The sequence below is a fragment of the Lagenorhynchus albirostris genome, chromosome 11 (assembly GCF_949774975.1).
Source record: "Lagenorhynchus albirostris chromosome 11, mLagAlb1.1, whole genome shotgun sequence".
Lineage (NCBI taxonomy): Eukaryota > Metazoa > Chordata > Mammalia > Artiodactyla > Delphinidae > Lagenorhynchus > Lagenorhynchus albirostris.
The window spans coordinates 4290577-4309573 of record NC_083105.1 but is presented as its reverse complement, the minus strand read 5'-3'; the positions used below and the strand labels follow the sequence as shown (position 1 = coordinate 4309573).

The 18997-nt window shown below is 47.6% G+C and overlaps 2 protein-coding genes across 9 annotated transcripts in view; one reads left to right on the top strand and one right to left on the bottom strand.

The window, feature by feature from the left end:
- ATXN10 (ataxin 10) overlaps window positions 1-5218 on the top strand; it is a 153687-nt gene extending 148469 nt beyond the window's left edge. The window contains exons 11-12 of the mRNA XM_060166900.1: window positions 4253-4440; window positions 4916-5218. Coding sequence (XP_060022883.1) covers window positions 4253-4440; window positions 4916-4918 — 191 coding nt within the window. The 3' untranslated portion in view covers window positions 4919-5218. The remainder of the gene's footprint in view (window positions 1-4252; window positions 4441-4915) is intronic.
- Window positions 1-18997, bottom strand: part of WNT7B (Wnt family member 7B) — a 120766-nt gene that overhangs the window by 5621 nt on the left and 96148 nt on the right. For 3 of the 8 annotated variants that reach the window (XR_009543596.1, XR_009543597.1, XR_009543599.1), the window contains exon 5: window positions 546-747. Coding sequence is in view for 3 of the 8 variants with exons in the window: in XM_060166903.1 (XP_060022886.1) it covers window positions 11947-12100 (154 nt within the window). In the remaining 5 variants the exon portion in view is untranslated. Of the gene's footprint in view, window positions 1-245; window positions 339-545; window positions 748-7577; window positions 7683-8911; window positions 9002-11531; window positions 12101-16271; window positions 16456-18997 lie in introns of those variants that run through there. The other 5 variants (XM_060166901.1, XM_060166909.1, XR_009543598.1 and 2 more) reach the window with 4 other exon arrangements.

Here is an 18997-nt window from a genome sequence, read left to right as displayed (position 1 = left end):
TGCGTGCATATTCATAAGCCAGGCTTGGGCATCAGACACTGCTCACGGCGGGGACGGGGGGTGCGGCTCTCCGTGCTTCTCTTTTCGACGCAAACATTATGAAAGCAACGACTATTAAAATTTGGTTTTTTAATTATTATTAAGTCGGAGACCCTAGACATTAGTGCCAAAATGTTCCCACTGGAAATAGGGACAGATTAGAGGACCTTTGTGTGGTATTTAATTTATAGGCGGACAGTACAAACCCCAAAATGCTGTGCTTGTTTAGGGTAGAGATGTAGCGCACATCTTTAGTATCTGCCCAAGAAGAGCGTGAAGCGGCACGTCGTGAAATCCTCCTTAAAGAGGAAATAAGATCAGTTTCACTTACAAAGAATATGAACTGTATACATTTAAGTGAAAGTGTTGGGGGTTGCACTGTTGTTCGTGTGTTATCTCTGATATTCAAGGTTCTGGAAGGGCATTGACCCCACTGTGGCTGTGTGGCCTTCCTCCCCCCCACCCCTCCCATGCCCTCCACTTAACGTCTTTTGCCCTTTGAATACCGGTTTCGGAAGAAGACTAGATTGCCTTTGCTGCCTTGGACTCCAGTGCTACTTCCATTGGGTTGTTGATATGGTGGCTGTACCAGGAGCCCCATCCGTGGGAGACGTGACGGTCACGTCCGTTCCTGAAGCCGTGCGGCCCAGCGGGTCTGTCCATCAGGAAAATCGTCATCAATCTCATCCTCTTCCGTGCTCCTTTTTCCTGCATATAAAACGGGGATCGTGTAAGTTTTTCTACAGAAATGAGATACTAAACACTTCTTAGAACACCGTTATGGGACTTCCACAAAATGTGCTAGTTACCCCCGCAGATGAACATGATTGAAATCCACCCTTGCATCTGTCCACATGGGAATTCTCCCGTGTTTTGTTGTCATGGACCTCTTATTAACACGGTCCAGCTTCCTTGCCCAGGTTGCATTTACTTTCATCTAGTCTCAACCCTGCAAAGCCCTGAGTCAGGAAACCACACCAAGGACTGCTGCAGAAGGAAAAGCACAGCCTGTGTGGGTCACTACAGTGCCACGATGCCTTCCTGCGCGCGCGTACACAAACACGCACACACACACGCACACGGTGAGTGGGAGATAGCGTTTGCTCACTTGGACATCAGGCAAACATTTCCCAGCACCGTTCTTGGAACGGAGGACAGAAGGGTAAATAAGACATCAGACTTGCTTATGAGGAGTTCACAGGGTGTTCAGGTGGACGGAGATATAAACAGATAATCATAGCTCACATGACGTCAACAAACACATTGAGAATCCACTCTGTGTCAGGACCGAGCTGTGTGCTGGGGATCTAGAGGTGGATTCTGTGTGGCTCCTGGCCTTGAGAAGCTCATAGACACCTAAGCAGATAAGTAAGTGCAATGGGATGAGAACTAGTTAAAAAAAAAAGGGCAGGGGGTGGGGGGAGGTGTTTTGGAAATACAGAGCAGGCGCGCCTAGCTTATGCTGGTGACGAGGGGGGGCTGAGACAGAGAGGGTGGGCTTCCAGGAGCGTGAGCTCGGCTGTGCGCCCTGTGGGGAAGGGGCAGGTGAGGGGAGGCGTGTCCCGGGGCAGGGCCTCATGTGTGGACAGACAGGTGGGGCCTGGCGAGGTGATGTTGACAGAGCCTGGGGTGTGAAGGGCACCTGGCACAGAGGGATGCAGGGACCCTCTGCAGGGGTCTTATTTGCCCTGTAACTGAAACCATTTGACAGTTCGAGCTCTGCATGGTGGTTCCTTCCCCCAGAGACACTCGGCATTGGCAACTGGCAGTGACAAGGCTGGCATCACATTCCTCGATTACAGAGCCAATCAACCCTCCAGTTTTGAGGTGCTTGCGAGGCATTTCTGGGAATTTCCCTTTTCTTTCAATTATATTTAAGCTTCCTGGTTAGGAAGCTTCAGGAAGCAGCTTTTTGCATCTGTCTTTTAGCGTTAGAGAGTTATACCTATGAACTAGAATTCTCTAGGCTTGCCTAAATTTACCCTCAGTTGTTCGCTTCGCCAGTCGGTTCTCATGATCACTGCCTCCCCCTTTTCCTACAACAAGTGAGGAAATGGATTTGAGTAATGATGATGTCCTGCATGAGAAATCAGTTGTAGCAAATGATTCATTGTTGAGAAATTTACTGATGTGTTGGAAGTTTCTGTCGCCCGGGACCATTATTTTTATTCTCTATCCTGTCACAAAGTGGGGGTTTGGTGATGTGGCAAAGAAGGAGAAACGCAGATTTAGGTGTTTGTTTTTTTTTTTGCGGTACGCGGGCCTCTCACTGCCGTGGCCTCTCGCGTTGCAGAGCACAGGCTCCGGACGTGCAGGCTCAGCGGCCATGGCTCATGGGCCCAGCCGCTCCGCGGCATTGTGGGATCTTCCCGGACCGGGGCACGAACCTGTGTCCCCCGCATCGGCAGGCGGACTCTCAACTGCTGCGCCACCAGGGAAGCCCTGATTTAGGTTTTACGTGTTGTGAGTACTTGTGTGGATTCATCTCCAGGAAAGGAGTACCGTCTTCTGAAGGACCTGGGCTTTATCATGAGAGGATGACAGGCAATGGCGAGATGAGAACACTTTCCCCACCAAAGGGGGCGGCTAACTATAGAAACACATCAGCTGGGCGCCGGCAATTCCCATTCTTTGCCCTTTGGAACACGTTAGCCATTCATACCCCCGAGTGGTTTTGATGATAAGCCTCTTAAGACCAGCGGGTCATTTCCTCCACAGCGTTTGCTGGTCCTCTTCCTCATGCAGCCCCGCGGCCCGTCCTGGAGGAGCTGGGGAGGCGGGCCGGCCGGCAGCTGGTTCCTGTGTGAGGCCCCAGTGTGATCGGACTGCGGGCCAGTGTGGGCTGTGTTGGAGGGACTGACAGGGAGCAACCACAAAATGCTTCCTGAACGTGAAGCTGGTGCATTTCCTGTGTTTCATTTGCCTAACTTTAGTCTCAGGCTCACTTTTTAGTTTCCTCTGAGGTTATTGCACTAGGGAAACAGTTTGATACACTTTCTTTGTGCATATGGCGGCCTTTCTCTGTGGCTTCCTGTGTCCAGACGAGGAGCCAGAAGCGTCTCGGCCCCAGCCTCACCGCCGTGCTGGGACGCGCGACGGGATCAGGAGTGCCGACTCAACAGCTGAAGGACCCGCCTCTCATACCTTCTGGGGGCACAGAGCCCCAGTTCTGGCATCAGAAATGCCTGCATGGGAAACGTCTGGTAATAAGGAGAAAGGGCTTTTTTCCTGCTACCTTCCATCTGATCTTGGGCAGGGGGGCCTCTTTTCGTTGGAAAAAGTGTCTGTTCCACGCTTGGCACTTTGTTTCTTCCGAACCAACAGAGGGTGCCAGGCCCACTGTTCTTGGTATCTCTCTGTGTCCCTGGATCCAAGACTACAGCAGTTTTTATACAGCCTTTAGAGAAGGACATCTAGCCGCAACTTAATGCCTTTGTGAGGTTCACGCAGCTCTTGGTAACTAAATCAAAGACTTCAGAAAACAGTGCAGTGATTCTCTATTCTTCGTAAGGTGTCTTCTGTCTGCTGTGAAAGACGCTGCGCACAACATTTAAAATTAGGGCCAGGGCACAGTGAGGCACAAGGATGAGATGCTTTCTCAAGGGCACAAGGATTCAGACTGAACAGTAAATCCTTCAAAGTCTTCCTTCATCTTTAAAATATGGAATGAGGGAAATTCCATGGTGACTCCCAGCAAACAGTTCTTATCTGTAACTGGGTTTACTTTAAACAAGACGGTTGTCTTGTCTGATTCCAGCCTGGCGTCTTCATGCCTCATCCTGTAGCGCTCTTACTCCTGGCCTGCTGACTCAGTAACATAATCATCCGACGTACGTGTGTGCGCGCGCACGCATGTGCAGTCCTGCACACAGGCTTGTGTTCACACACCTCAGATGTGACTGCTCTAAGCCTTTGCTTCCTCGTTCGTTCATTCAGTTCAGTATCTCTGTGGGCCGGTTGCTGGACATCTCACACACACACACACACACACACACACACACACACACACGCATTGGACATACATGTGTATATGCCTGTCATAACTTTTTAATTATTTCTCGCTTTGCATGCGTATTCATAGCACATCCTCAAGAAAAATGTGTTGGTTCTGGGCTTTTAGGGTTGCTTGCTCCTCTCCTCCTTTTCCAGTAATGCTCGTGGGAAGTTCTAAAACAGGAAAGTACATTGGCAGATTCCTTCACTCTGGTTCCAGTTCTCACCCAGTGGGTGGTGCTCGCCATCCGAAACCTCACAGAGGACAATAGCCAAAACCAAGACTTGATTGCCAAGATGGAGGAGCAGGGCCTGGCAGACGCGTCCCTGCTTAAAAAAGTGGGCTTTGAAGTTGAGAAGAGGGGTGACAAGCTGATTCTGAAGTCCACTAGTGACACACCTCAGCTGGTAAGTATGCCAGAAGGAGTGGTCATTCCCTTTCAGTCTGTAGAAAGTGGTCCCTGCTTCCCCATCACCTTGGGTGTGACACAGTTCCTTCATAAGGACATGGATGGGAGTAATTTTGCCTTCTAAGATGGCAAAGAAAGCCCTAAGTTTAATTGCAAGTAATTTTTCATTCAGGCTTTATGCTGCCATTTTCTTAAGATAGTTGAAATTTCAAACTCGTTCTAGGGGAAAAATAGAAAATGGTATCGAAATTTTCACGTGGTCTAAAAGTTTTTGGCAGTAATTAGACTTTCTTTAAAAGATAGCTAATGTTCAGCAATGAAAAGAACACAAAACTCCTTGTATGATATTGAATGAGTTGTTTCAGGTTTCTTTCCATTATTTCTATCGTTGACCAAAATTCTCTGTATGTTTTTTTCCTTTGTTCTTGTAAATAGCTCTGTTACATCTGCAGTTTTGTTTTTTTTCTTCTTAGTGAATGAACTCTCCATCCAAAACTGAATTTTTGGAATCTGTTTCATGGATTTTTCATCTTCCGCAGTATGTGAATTTGCGAGTGTTTGAAGATTTATTAAGTACAAATTCAAGAACCCGTGAATCTTTTAGACAATAGAGTTAAATGCGTATAAGCTTAAAAGTGAAAGTACATGAGTATTCTGTGGTTTCTTTGCTTTAAAAATGTAATTGTCTGGTTTGCTTTTGTCCCCGTGGATACAATGTGCGTTTAAGTGATATATTGTACTTACTGTGGCCGCAGATAATAAATTCCTCTTGTTGAGCGCATGTCCCTTCCTTGGCAAAGGCTTGGAAGTTTGCTCGGGTCCGCTTGCTCCTCGGCAGGTCGGCCTCCTTCCCTTCATTGTCTCTTCCCGTGGGGTTTTCTGGGCTGTGGCAGGCAGCTGAAGTAGTTTCTCACTGTGATTAATTCTAGCAATCTCTTTTCACCCCTTCTGCCTTTCCAAAACATTGACAAGACTCATTTCCAGTTAATTAATTCGAGAGATGCTGAAGAATGGAGGGCTGTCCCTCTTCACTTTAGGTCCTGGGCTGTGTTGTCACTGAGCCCTGTCCCTTTGGAATGTGGCGGCAGTGAGCGGGTGAGGGAATGTGGGGGCCGTTAACTCTTCCCTTCCCAGATCACCCTAGACTTGGGCTTCTCCAGACCCGTGACGTTTACCAGCCATGCCTGCATCTTACCCGCTGTTAAGGCTGTAAGTGGGAAGGAATAGTTCATGGTCGTCTCTGTGTGCCGGGCCACAGTGTTAAACGCTCATCCGTGTCTTCCTCAGTTTAAAAAGCCCCAGTCTTGGAAAGGCACACCACTCGGTTTTGGCCAGGGCTTCACTGGAATTGCGAGAGCAGCTCTGAAGAGGTGGGAGGTTAATTGACCTGTGTCTGTCTGTCTGTCTGTACCTCTCTCTGTATAGACACACACTCAGAGGTAGAACTGGATTAAGTGAGCACTAAAATCTTTGTAACCACCCAGAGCATTAATATAATCCACAAAAACTCTCATGGGAGGTCCTGCTGCAGACGCTTAAAACATGTTATCTTCTTGAGCAGCCATGTTACCAAACTAAAATATCTTGTGAGGTTTTGCACAATTTCTGTTGAACCTTCCAAAATGAAAACAACAAAGACCCAACCAGAAGTTCTACAGAAATACCAACTGTTCCAAAGTAAAGTGCTCCTAAGTTTCTGTAGCCATACTTAAATTGCTTTGTAAAAAACAGCTTTAAGCATGTTAAGAACAAAATAAAAGGTTTCCCATGTGTGATCTGATGCCCTCTATATACTGAAGAAATACCAGCTTCTAGGACTGTGATAATCTATGAATAACATTTTTTTTTCTCTCATTTGTGACATTCCGTCAGTAAAGAATCCTTTGCAAAATTCAAATTGCACGAAGAAGTCATTCTCTTCTGGGACACAAAGAGTTAAAACCTTATTCTCTAAATAGAAGTCTGGCCAAAGGGAAAAAGCAGTGGGGGTCCCTTTTTCCTTTTAACAAGTTTGCAATAGACACTTCTTTTTTTCCTCTCAATGGATGTATGCACACCAGTGGCATCACACAAACATGTCGGTAGAAGCCATATAATAACAAACACAAATAAATAAAAGGGAGCCTGTGAGAATACAGAATGGGGTGATGGTTATGTGTTTTCTAAATAGGAAATGTAGGGCTTGCATAGTGAAAACATGCCGATGGCTGCATTGTGGCAGCTTTTGATGCCTCTGGACAGATTAATTCCTGAGCACAACAGCTTCCCTGTCCTCTGCCAGCGGACTTAGAGCTTCTGAGAACCTTGTTTTACATGCTACAGAGGATTAAAGCACCACCTCAATCAGTCATTTAGAAGGGGAAAAAAAAAGGCAGGCCAGCCTTACAAAATTTGTAAAGAGACAGAATGGTCACAGCAAGTTTTGTGACCGTATTATTGCTTTCAAGAGCAAACTGACAAAGCAGTTCAATTTTTTAGCCTGCTTTATTCTAAAAGGTAGCAGAGAAAGGCTTTTCTGCTTGACATCGAGTTCAAGTATTCGCAGAATGATTTCTTTAATACTTTAATAGTGGGTGTTAATATTTCAAAAATATTTATTTTCCCAGTTTTAGTAATAAACCATTAGAATTTGTCCACGTGTCCATATATATGAATACATCTCATGGGTATGGCTTTTTGGGAAGGTAATGGCAGACGCATTTTTGTTCAGTAACTTCTGAAGCTAACCACCATGCTTTGGAAACTGCTGAAAGATGTCCATTTTGCAAAATGGGAGGTAGAGGAATGATTGAGGTCATTTGGGCCACCAATTAGTAAATCTTAAATCAAAAAATTTAGATTTTACATATGGGTATCTTGTGTCCGTTAACTTCTGAAGGCACTGATCTGCTTTTAACAGCAACACCTGGGATTTAAATGTTACTTAAGTGATTTTTCACTATCCTTTAATTATATGAATAATGATAAGATGAATAAGTAAACAAAGGTGACGGGACAAAAAGGCCAGTTTTTGTTTGCAAGAGGAAGACGTAAATATATATATATATTTCGCCATCAATAAGTTCTACACATAAAGGAATCAATTTTTGTATGAGAGGCAGTAAAATTAAGACAAAAGTTTTAACTGCAGAGAAGGGAAGGAGGTACCTTAACATTAAAGTCCACCACGAAACCAGTCCTTCGGAGGAAAAAGGCCCTCTCAGTGCTGTCCAAGGTTCTGATAATTTCAGCTCCAGGGGCCTGAATATGGAAAATCAATTAAAAACCCTTTTTAAAGTTCAGATTTTTTCCCTTGTATTTATATGCTAGAATATCTGTTTTCTTCTTCCCTGCACATTTTAATATATTTATTTGGATTTTTCAGGTCACATGTTATCTGGATAGTATTTTACAATATAAATTTGATTTACCGTCTACAGTATATGTGAATCTTAAAGGAAAGCTTTTTCTGTAAATATAGTGGTTACAGTGTTAACTCATCCGTCAGACTTTCCTCATCACAACCAAAGACAGTTATGTCAATGGAAATGACTTTCTGAAGGTTTTGATAGTTGTTTATTCCTGCTTAAATTGCAGCCTTAAATTAGGAACATTAAGTTAAATGTTTCTTTTTGTTTAAACAACATAATGGACATTCTTCATCCATATATGAAATTGCGTTATGCTTCTTTTACTTCAGTTAGGCGAGAGCTTGCGTGTTTTACAGCCTGGATCTAGTTTTCACCGCCGCTGTGTATAGCATGGTGGTTGAGAGCATAAACTGAGTGAGGGCCTGGGCCCCAGGCCCCTTCTGCGGCTGCGCAACTGCGGGCAGATTCTGTCATCACTAACGTGGGGCTTGTCACACCAGCAGCGTCCAGGAGTGTGTAGGAGGATGAACCTAAACGAGCGTGGAGTGCTCGGGGTGGTGCCTGGCTTGTGGGGAACACTCGCTGATGCTGGCTGTGTTCTTGCTGCAGCGACACGCACTTCTAAGCCTCTGACACCTTCATCGTGAGCCCAGCTGACGGACGTGCGTGGGAACCACGCCCAGTCTCTTGCTCCCCGTCTCGCCACAGTGCTGGGCATACAGTAGGTGCTCACTTAGTGTGTTTTGTGTCTTTAACAGATACCTGTGTGGTGCTTTCTGTGTACCACACGACGTTCTAAGCACCTTAAAAATATTCATCACTTCATCCTCATCGTAATTATACAGTCTGTTCCAGTATTAATCCCATTATATGAATGAGGAAGTTGAGTTGCAGAGGTTAATGCCCGGGGTCACACAGCAGTAAATGCTTAATGATTAATTGCTGTGGTTAATTAGAAGGGAATGAATGAGGGAAAAAATATGGCTTCCTTCCCCAGAAGCATAGAGAGTAAATGTAGCAGAAATGCCTAAACTGTGGCTGTAGACGGGGGAGGGCCAGGGGAGCTTCATGGGTAGAGCACGGGCTTTGCAGTTAGAGCAATCCAAGCTCAGATCTCACCTCCACTTCTTGCTAGCTGCGTGGCCTTGAGCAGGTCGCTTAACCACTCTGAGCCTAAGTTTCCTCCTTGAGCAATGTACCAGGCAGGTCCTGGGGATACAGCAGTAAACAAGACACAGTCCGTGCCCTTGTGAAGCTCACCTTCTGATGAAAATGACAAAGTTAACAAGCAAACAGATAAAAACAAGAGTGTCGCATGTTGTAGTAAATGCCATAAAGAAAATAAGGTTTAGTTTTGACCTTCAGGTGACCAAGAAGGCAACAGCAAGAGAAAATTCACTCAGACAGATGATTCTTTTCTTTCCTTTAAGTAAGCTAAGAAGTCATTGTGAGCAACAGAGGGGAGGGGCTGTGTTTCCAGGGACTGTTCTGTCAGTTTCCCTCCCTCCCTCTCCGTGCCTGGCTGTCCCTCGCTCCCAGCCAGCTGTCTACAGACCACCTGTGGATGTTCCTGCCCTGATCTGCACAGCGGTTGGAGCCATCATAAGGTCAGCATGCAGTGGTCTGTCCTCTTAGTGAGTGGTGAAATAAGACAAAAATAATCAGGAAGGATAGTAAGCATTTGATCAGTGCTGTTGGCACGTAGACATGTAGAGCAACACACCCAACAACTGCAGAATACACATTCTTTTAAAGTATATATGGAACCACTTACCAAAATCGGTCCTTTTGCCGGGCCATGAGACGAATCTCACCAAATTTCGAAGGACTGAAATCGCACATGGTATATTCTGACCCCAGTACAACTAAGCTACATATCAATACCAGGAGGGTAACTCGAAAATCCCCACAATTTTAGAGATTAAATAACATTTCTCAAATACCTAAGGGTCAGATGAAGAAATGGAAATTAAGAAATATTTTTAACTGGATGTGAATGAAAATGCTACGTGTCGAAGATTGCGGGCTGCAGCTAAAGCTTTTCCTAGATGGAGATCTATTACCTTAAATGCATGTGAGAAGAGAAGACAGAAAACCAGTAACCTAAGCACTATCTTCAGTAGTTATGAAAAGCACTTAAAACCACAGTTGAAGGTTTTTAAAAAGAACTTAAAACCACAGTTAAAAGAATAAATATGAGAGCAGAAAAAAACAGGGGCTTCCCTGGTGGCGCAGTGGTTGAGAGTCCGCCTGCCAATGCAGGGGACGTGGGTTCGTGCCCCGGTCTGGGAAGATCCCACATGCCGCGGAGCAGCTGGACCCGTGAGCCATGGCTGCTGAGCCTGCGCGTCTGGAGCCTGTGCTCCGCAAAGGGAGAGGCCACAACAGTGAGAGGCCCGCGTACCGCAAAAAAAATAAAATAAAATAAAAACAAATTAATTAATTAAAAAAAATAATAATAATTAAACAGGAAATAACCACAATAGTAATATTTAAAAAAAAACACACAAAAGATAAAGCCCAAAATTGGTTCTTTGAAAAAATACATTAGATTGAGAAAACTGTGGTAAGACCAATAAAGAAAAAAGAGCACCTAGAAAATCATCATCACTGCAGGTCTCGTGGACGTTAGACGTCCATAAAGGAATACTGTGAATATTCTACATTAGTAAATTTGAGCTTTTAGATGACATGGACAAATTCCTTAAAGACACAAAATGAAATAAAATCTTATAATATTTAAAATACTGAATCTTTAAAAATTCCACAGAGAAAACTCCAGGCTCAGCTTCAGCAACAGATTCTACCAAATTTTAGAAACACTGCTAACCACACACAAACTCTTCCAGAAAGAGAACATTTCAGAACTCTCTATAAGGCCAGCATGATCCTGATAGCAAGATCTGAGAAGTTTATTGGAAGAAAAGCAACGGCCAATCTCACGTGTGAACATCGATCCAAAGATCCTAAACACGTTATTAACAAACTATATTTTAGAGATGCAAGATTGGGATGACATTTTTTTAAAGTAGTAAACTGCATTAACAAATTAAGACAGAATCATAATTCGTGCAGAAAAAAGTTCACAAAATTCAGCATCCAACGTATTATTAAAACACCTTAGCAAATTAGGAACAGGAGGGAAGTTCCTTATTCTGATAAGGAGTCATCTCCAAAAACTCCCTCAGCACATGCCGAACTTGATGAAGAAATGTTGAAAATTGTCCTCTTGACATTAGGAAGGCAAGGTTAGTCACAATTCACCACTTAGGTTGGAAAAGTGAAAGAGCTGATGGAAAACATCCCAGAAAAGCGGTGGAAGGGTAGTAATCGGAAGAGAACTCAGGATTGTTTATATAGCTAATGCAGAAGTCTGTGCATAAAATGTTAGGATGAATCAATGAGTATAGCCAGGTTACTGAATACAAGGTTAATATACAAAGATGAGTTGAATTTCTACAGACTAGCAACAAATACTTAGAAAGTAAAGATTTTAAATAAATTCTGAAGGAAATGCAAAAAGCCAAGAATAGCCAAGACACTGAAAGAAGAACGCAATGGTTAAAACTATTCAAAGCGAGATCCTTAGAACAGTATTTTATTGGCACAAGGATAAGTAAATGGACCAAGGAAGCAGAGCAGAGTCCAGAAACAGACCCTCACAAATGGAGACTGGGTATATGTTTAAAGTGGCATTACAGAGCATGGGAAAGGGTGATCTTTCCAAAAAATCCTGCTGAGACCATTGAATATCTATAGAGGGTAAAGGAAATTGACCCCTACCTACCTTGTACCATATGAACATATCAGTTCCTAGTTGGATTGTAAATCTGAATAGGAAAAGCAAAATGCTAGAAATTCTAGAAAATAAGTCTCACAACCTTAGATAGGGTAAGAATTCTTAACTATGTTACAAAAGCGATTAAAATGGGCTTTATTAAAAACTAAAGAATCACCTTTAAGAGACTGAAAAGGCAGTGGGAGGAGTGATTTGAAACTACGTAATTGCCAAAGGGTTCATATCCCAAATGTGTAAAGAAAGAATATGTATCCGTTAAAAACTTAGGAAAAAAATGGGGACAAGACCTGAACAGGCACTAGACACAGAAGATACTCATTTCACCAACAGACACACGAAAAGGTACTTAACCTCCTTAGTAATCAAGGAAATAATTAAAACCACAATGCAGGGCTTCCCTGGTGGCGCAGTGGTTGAGAGTCCGCCTGCCGATGCAGGGGACACGGGTTCGTGCCCCGGTCCGGGAAGATCCCACATGCCGCGGAGCCCGCACGTCCGGAGCCTGCACTCTGCAACGGGAGAGGCCACAGCAGTGAGAGGCCCGCGTACCGCAAAAAAACAAACAAAAAAACACAATGCAATACCACTGCTCCCCACCAGAATAGCTAAGACCAGCAATGCCATACGTGTATTGGTGAGGATGTGGGGCACACGGGACTCTCGAATGCTGCTGGGGGAGTGTAAGCTGGCGCGACCTCTTTGGGAAACAGCCTGGCATTCACTGTTTGCTAAATTTGAAGATAAGCGTAGAGTGTGACCGGCGATTCCACTGCAAGGATCATACTTGACAAAAATACATGCGTCAGTGAACCAGAGGCACAGACGAGATGCAAACGTTCGTTATTTGTGACGGCCAGGACGTGGGAACAACCCAAGTGTCCCCAGCAGTGACACACAGAGTGTGAGACTCGACAGCCACACTCAGCAGGGGTGGGTTCCCAATGTCGAGTGAAAGACGCTACGCACAGATGATTACTGTATGACTGTTTCTTTAAAGTTCAGCAGATAGGACCGTAGAAGCAAGGAGAGCAGTCACATGGGTGTGGTCACTTTGTGATCGTTCACTGAGCTGTGCACTTGGTTTTGTGTCCTTCTCCTCATGTTCTATATTCCACACTAACAAAAATGCTCCCCTGCTCCCCTGGGTGCAAGTTGAGCTGCTGTACAGAGACCCCAAAATACTGTGGCCCCACCAGACTGATGCTTCCTTCTCATCATGTGATGAGTGGCCTCTGGGCTGTCACTCGAGGTAGACGGGCAAGCAGGCTGGGGACCGAGAGCCCTGGGGGCCGGCAGGAGCCCAGTTCCTCTGTGTCTGGCGGCTCTGCCGTCTTCTCAGGTGCCACCGCTGCACAGCTGAGGTTGGGTGACTACCGCGTGCCTATTTCCTGCCTTTGGGAAGAAGGAAGGAGAGGGAAGGGCAAGCACACATCTTACACGCTCCTGTTGGTGCGAGTTTAGCCCCATGGCCACACTCGGTCCTGAGTGAAGCTGGGCCGGGCTGTGTCTAGTCGGGTGGCTGTGTGCCCCCCTCAGGGCGCTGGTGGTCCCTGACCACAGGAAAGAGGCAGAGTGGGTGGTGGGGACAGTTGGCAGGCTCTGTCACAACACCCAGAGTTGTGATGTCGAGCCCTGCGTGGGAGGGGTTTCATCTCCCGGCCCTTCTTTCTAGTGTCCCCAGCCCCCTTCTCGTGCGGCCCAGGGCTGTTTGGGCAGATGTATGTGGCTGGAATGTCCTGAAGGATAGGTGGCCTGAGGATACACTCCACACTGCCCGGAGGGAGTGTCAGGGGTCAGGCCTTAGGAGCCAACCGTGTCCGGATCCCAGAGCTGAGCATGAAGGCAGGGCAGGAGCCGGGGCAATTCAAGAAAGAAAGAGAAGCCAGGGCACGAGCAGAGAGCGGGGGATGGCGACGGGGGCGCGGGGGTGTGAAGCCCAGGGCGCCTTCCCTTCAGTAGGAGGCCCCCACGGCAGGGAGCTTTGGGAGTCCTTGCTTGAAATGCGCAGGTGCCGTGGCCAGGTCAGGGCCTGGAGGGCTGACTCGTGCAGTGAGTGGCTCACTGTCTGGGGGGCCAGGAGGGAGCAGCAGGTGAGGCCCCGGGGCTCAGGAAAGGCGGGGTGGAGCCCCCGCGCCCTGGATGAAGGCCTGCAGGCCTAAAGGTCCCCATGAGCCTTGGCTTCCTTGTCGGTAAAACGGCGAGGATGCTGCAGCGCCTGTGTTAGATTCTCGGGGACATGGAACCTACAGGATGTGCACGCACACTCTAAGAGGTTGACTGAAGGAGCTGCGGCCTGTGGCTAGCGGCAAGTCCAGGAGAGCCAGTGGTGTAAGTTCAGTGCGAAGGCCTGCGAGCTCCATTCCCAGAAAGGGCCAGTTTCACTTCAAGTCCAAAGGCAGGAAAAAAGCCAGTGTCCCAGCTCAAGGCAGGCAGGCAGGAGGAGAAGCCCTTTCCCAGGGGAGTGGCAGCCTTTTTGTTCCGTTCGGGCCTCACCGGGAGGGCCGTCTGCTCCACCTACCCAGATGCTGGTGTGGACCGCCCTCCCAGGCACGCCCAGAGTCATGTTTGACCCCTTGTCTGGACACGCCGTGGCCCAGTCAGCTTGACACAGAACGCACCATCACGCCTTCTAAGGGTCCTGTGAGGGTCCATGAGGTGGGGGACGTGCATGTGCCTTGTCGCGGTGGCCACCGGGGAAGGGACACTTAGATGGCGCTGCTGCCCGCCGGGGCCCACGTTAGCTGCTTGTTGGACTGCCTGCATCCCCACTGGGCTAGCAGGCCAGTCAGAGCAGGGCCGGTGTCTGACGTCCCTTGCGTATTTAGCCCCGTTAGGGGCTGAATCATACCCCCACCCCGTATTCATGTGTTGAAACCCTAACCCCAGCACCTCAGAATGTGGCTGTATTTGGAGACAGGCCTTTAAAGAGGTGATTTCATTAAAATGTCAGGGTGGGCCCTGGTCCAGTCTAACTGGTGTCTCCATGTAAGAAGAGGAAATTTGGACACACGGACCCCTGCACGCTGAGAGGGCCGATCCCATACAGAGGCAGCAAGACGGCGGGCGTCCGCAAGCCCAGGAGAGAGGCCTCAAAGGGAGCCACCCCTGCCGACACCTTGATTTCAGACTCTGGCCTCCAGGGAGAAAGGGTTTCTGTGGTGTAAGTCACCGGTCTGTCATCTTGTTGCGGCAGCCCTAGGAAATTAACACAGGTGCACAGGGCTCGGCATTTGCTGAAGGTTGAAGCAATGAGACGCTTTACCCTTGTCCTCCACGAGCCCCCTCTGTAATGTCGGGAGACAGACGTGGAAACGAGCTACAGTTCCCGCCCCGAGGTGACCATAGGAACAGAGAGTGTTCAGAAGAGGCTTCCTGGAGGAGGCTTCTGGCGGCAGCTCGCGGTGGGTGTGGGCTGGAAAGGCGCTCTAAGCAGGGAACCAGGAAAGAACAGTGCCTCTGGGAACATCCTCACCGCCGCTGAAGGGTTCCCTGCTGGGGAGACCTCGAGCCTCCCTAAGGAGTTGGGGCCGCGGCGTGAGACGGTGTGGGGCTCTCCGGCCCCCGGCAGGAGACTCTCACTCTGGCAGCTGCAGACGTGTTGGATGAAGCAAAGCTGTTGGCACACGGGCGAGGCGAGAGGCAGCCTGGTGGAGCAGAAAGCCTCGAACCAAGGTCCCATTCCCGAGTCTGAGCTTGGCAAGTTACCTGGCGTCTCCGAGCATCAGCGTCTCCCTCTTAGCGTCAAGCCAGAATCAAGGTGAGGATTAATCTGACGGGTTATGTAAGGGGCCTCGTCTTGGAAGATGCTCAGCCTCAGCGAATGGCAGCTCTCCTGGGGCTCCCACAGGGTGCGGTGGCAGGAGCAGAACAGGGAATCCTACTCCCGCCCACAGAGAGCAGAGGCAGGGCTGGCTCCAGCCCCGCCCTGCTGCCTTCCACTGGATCCGGGTTGGGTTCCTCCCACTGTGCTCCTAAGTTCTGCTCAGTTTTTCAAGCCACCGTAACACCCTCCTCCTCCAAGAGGTTTCCAAAGACTTAGGTTCTCCTTAATCTGCACCTTCCACCAATCGCTGGGCTTTGCAGCCACTGCCTAGTTCACTTCCTGTATGAGGACCACTGACTCAGGAGAGGCCCTGGGGGAGGGAGGCAAGGCTGCTTCCGCCAAACAGCAGGTCGCTGGAATCTCGGAAATGACTTGCACAGAGCTCTGCTCTGATGACCCCGACGCTTAGCCAGCTGTCCCTCCCTTCCACAACCAGCAAGTGCTGTGTACTGTGCTGGGTGCTGGGACGAGGTGGTCAGTGGTCCCCGTGCCGCTGCCAGTTCTCAGAGGGAGATATGCTGGGTGCTGGGACGAGGTGGTCAGTGGTCCCCGTGCCGCTGCCAGTTCTCAGAGGGAGATAGACATTTATCAGATCATCACAAAAGTGCAGTTACGGCCGTGGTAAGTGTCCAGAGGGACACACGGGCCTGTGGAGTGCATAGTGGTGCCCCATCATACCCATGCCCATCACACCATCAGCACCCCTGGAACTCCACAGCCACTCGGCAAAACCTCCATTCTCGCCCAGCGTCTGGCCCCACTGTCTCCCCTCACTTTCCACTTCACCAGGGCCCTTGAACAGGAGCTCCCAACATTTTTCACCACCAGACCGTCAAGCCTTCCTCCTCTGCACCCACCTGTTCCTCCATCCCTCCTGTCACGTGAAGGAGCCCCACCTTCTTTCGAGGCAGGTCCCTCCACACATGCAGTGGTGACATCCATTCCATTCCCACAGGGATCTCAGCATCAGGCAGCATCTCTCATATCATCAGCCTCTCCCTCCTTCTTGCTTCCTTTCCAACAGGCTCAAGTTTCAACTGTCTTTAAAAAAAATTCCAGATACCCTTTCATTATTTAGCTCAGTTGTCTTCAAACTTTTTGTTCACATTTCACTAAAAGAACTTTGAAGAAATCTACACCAACATTTTTATCTTGAGTCTTTATAGTTACAAACATAATTTGCAACAAATAGTAGAGATGCTTTAAAGAGCACTATTACATCACCCCTTTAAATGATTTTAATAGAATTGAAATACAGAAAAATGTGTTTCCCAACATAATCCATCTTAAAAGTGAATGTGCTTTTCTTTTAATGTTTGGAAATAATAGTTTTACTTTGTCTTCTGGAGTCTGCATTTCCACCTTATTTTACTCACAGAATTTTATCCTATTGTAGTATTTTTGTGCTTGAAATCATACAAAATGTGTATGATTTCACATACAGAATTAAATTCTGGCCATAACAGAACTAAATTAAAACCCATGACAAAAAGATACCTGGAAAATATCTGAATATTTGGAAATTAAAAAGCACACCGCTAAATAACCTGTGGGTGAAAGAAGAAGTTATAAAACAAACTTAAAACGTTCAAATGATAAGGAAAACACAATACAGTCACATCCCTTGGTATCTGAGGGGATTGGCTTCAGGACCCACCGCAGATACCAAAGTCTACAGATGCTCGAGTCCTACTGTCAGCCTCCGTATCCGAGGTTCGCGTAGTACTGTAGGATTGGAGAAACATCCGAGTATAAGCGGACCTGCACAGTTCAAACCTGTGTTGTTCAAGGGTCAACTGTGTATGAAAATTCTAGAAATGCAGCTGAAACAGTGTTTAAGGGAAATCTGGAGCTTTAAAATGCTTTGTTAGAAAAGAGGAGAGATTTAACATTGATGATCTCAGTTTTCACTGTAAAAACCCAGAAAGAGAAGAGCTAATAAAACAGTAAGTAGAAGGAAGGAAGCAATACTGATAAAAGCAGAAATCAATAAAATAAGGAACGGGCAAACAGAGAAAATCAGTGAAGCCATAAGCTGGTTCTTTAAGAAGATTAATAAAGTTGACCTATCTCCAGGGAGCATGCTCGAGGAAAAAGACACCCACAAAGAGCAGCAAGAAAGATGGGACATCACTACAGATCCTACAGACGTTAAAAGGAAAGAGGGAATATGAGGGAAACGTGACCAACTTTATGCCAAAAAAAACTGAACACTTAAATCATTTCTGTTAAAGACATGACTTATCAAAATGGACACAAACAGAAATAGAAAATCCAAATAGCCCTATGTCTGTTAAACTGAATTGATCTTTCCACAAAGAAAATCCCAAGCCTCTATCTTTGATCTCAACGCCTCTAAAGCATGCCGCACATGGCAGCCGGAGTGACCTTTCCAGAGCACAAACCTGCCGTCATTCCCCTACTGCAAAGTGTGGCTTACTCCGCAATATGACTGTCGAGGCAGTTTGATCCAGGTGCTGCCTGCCTCTTCACACCCTCATCTCTGACCACCATCCTTCCCCGCTCCGTGCACACAAACACCGGCGCGCGCACGCACAGTGCAGTGCGCACGCGCCTGGTTTCTACCCCACTAGTTCTCTGCTGGCAGAACCCGGCCCCCCCAACAGGGGGCATCTGGGAATGTGTGGGAGCATGAGTTGTCACAACCACTAAGGGCTGGTTGTGACCTTGAGTGGGCAGGGGTGTCAGACATCCAGCGATGCCTGGAACAGACCCCACGGTGAGAATCGCGCTGCTGAGAATGATGCCACGAGAACCCCACTGAGTCTTGCCGGACTGAAGTTTCTCTCGACTTCACCGCTGGGAATTAGACACGCCGTTAGCTCTGCCTGCAGCCGCTTTACCTCGTCTTTACCCGCCTAATCCTGACTCAGCCTTTGGGGCTCTGCTTCCAAACATATGCCCAGCAAAGTTACCGCGTTGAGTTTGCCTCCCTCCACCTGCACCCCTTTTAATTAAATATAAGTCCGGTTCAAGTCCAGGAGCAAAGACTTTTAGTTTGGATATACCCTAAGCACGAAAAGCACTAAGGCGGGGGGGGGGGGGGCGAGGAAACTCTAGTATTTACTCTGTAACCACGGTTAGGCTCCCCTGCTCTTGAAAGAGAGGCTTTTTCCAGATCTTCCTTGTCTGGGATTGTGAGTGGTTTCTCTGGGAGCTCTGGCCCACACCTGGGCCCTCCCGGAGTGCCCCAGTCTCCTCTCCGTCCCACTTCCCCCTTCCTGGTCCCCGTTAATCTCTACTTTTTATTATCCTAGTTCATCTTTCTCCCAAAGTTGAGCTTCTGTCGAGCTTTCCCCCTCCCCGCTCCCAGTGGGGGGGCCCATCTACCTGCGGACCACCTGTCCCCACCCCACAGGGCAGATCCTCAGGAAGAGGTGACAATCTGTAGGTTAAACAGGGGAAGGGCAAGAGCCACCTTCAGCACATTCCCTGTGTGTTGGCGGGGACGCACGGCAGAGCTGGCCCCGCTGCAGGTCTGCTATCACTTTTCTAAACGTTCTGCGTTGTAATTACAGGTTGTGGTCTTCATGAAACCTGAAAATGTCAGGAAGAACAGAAG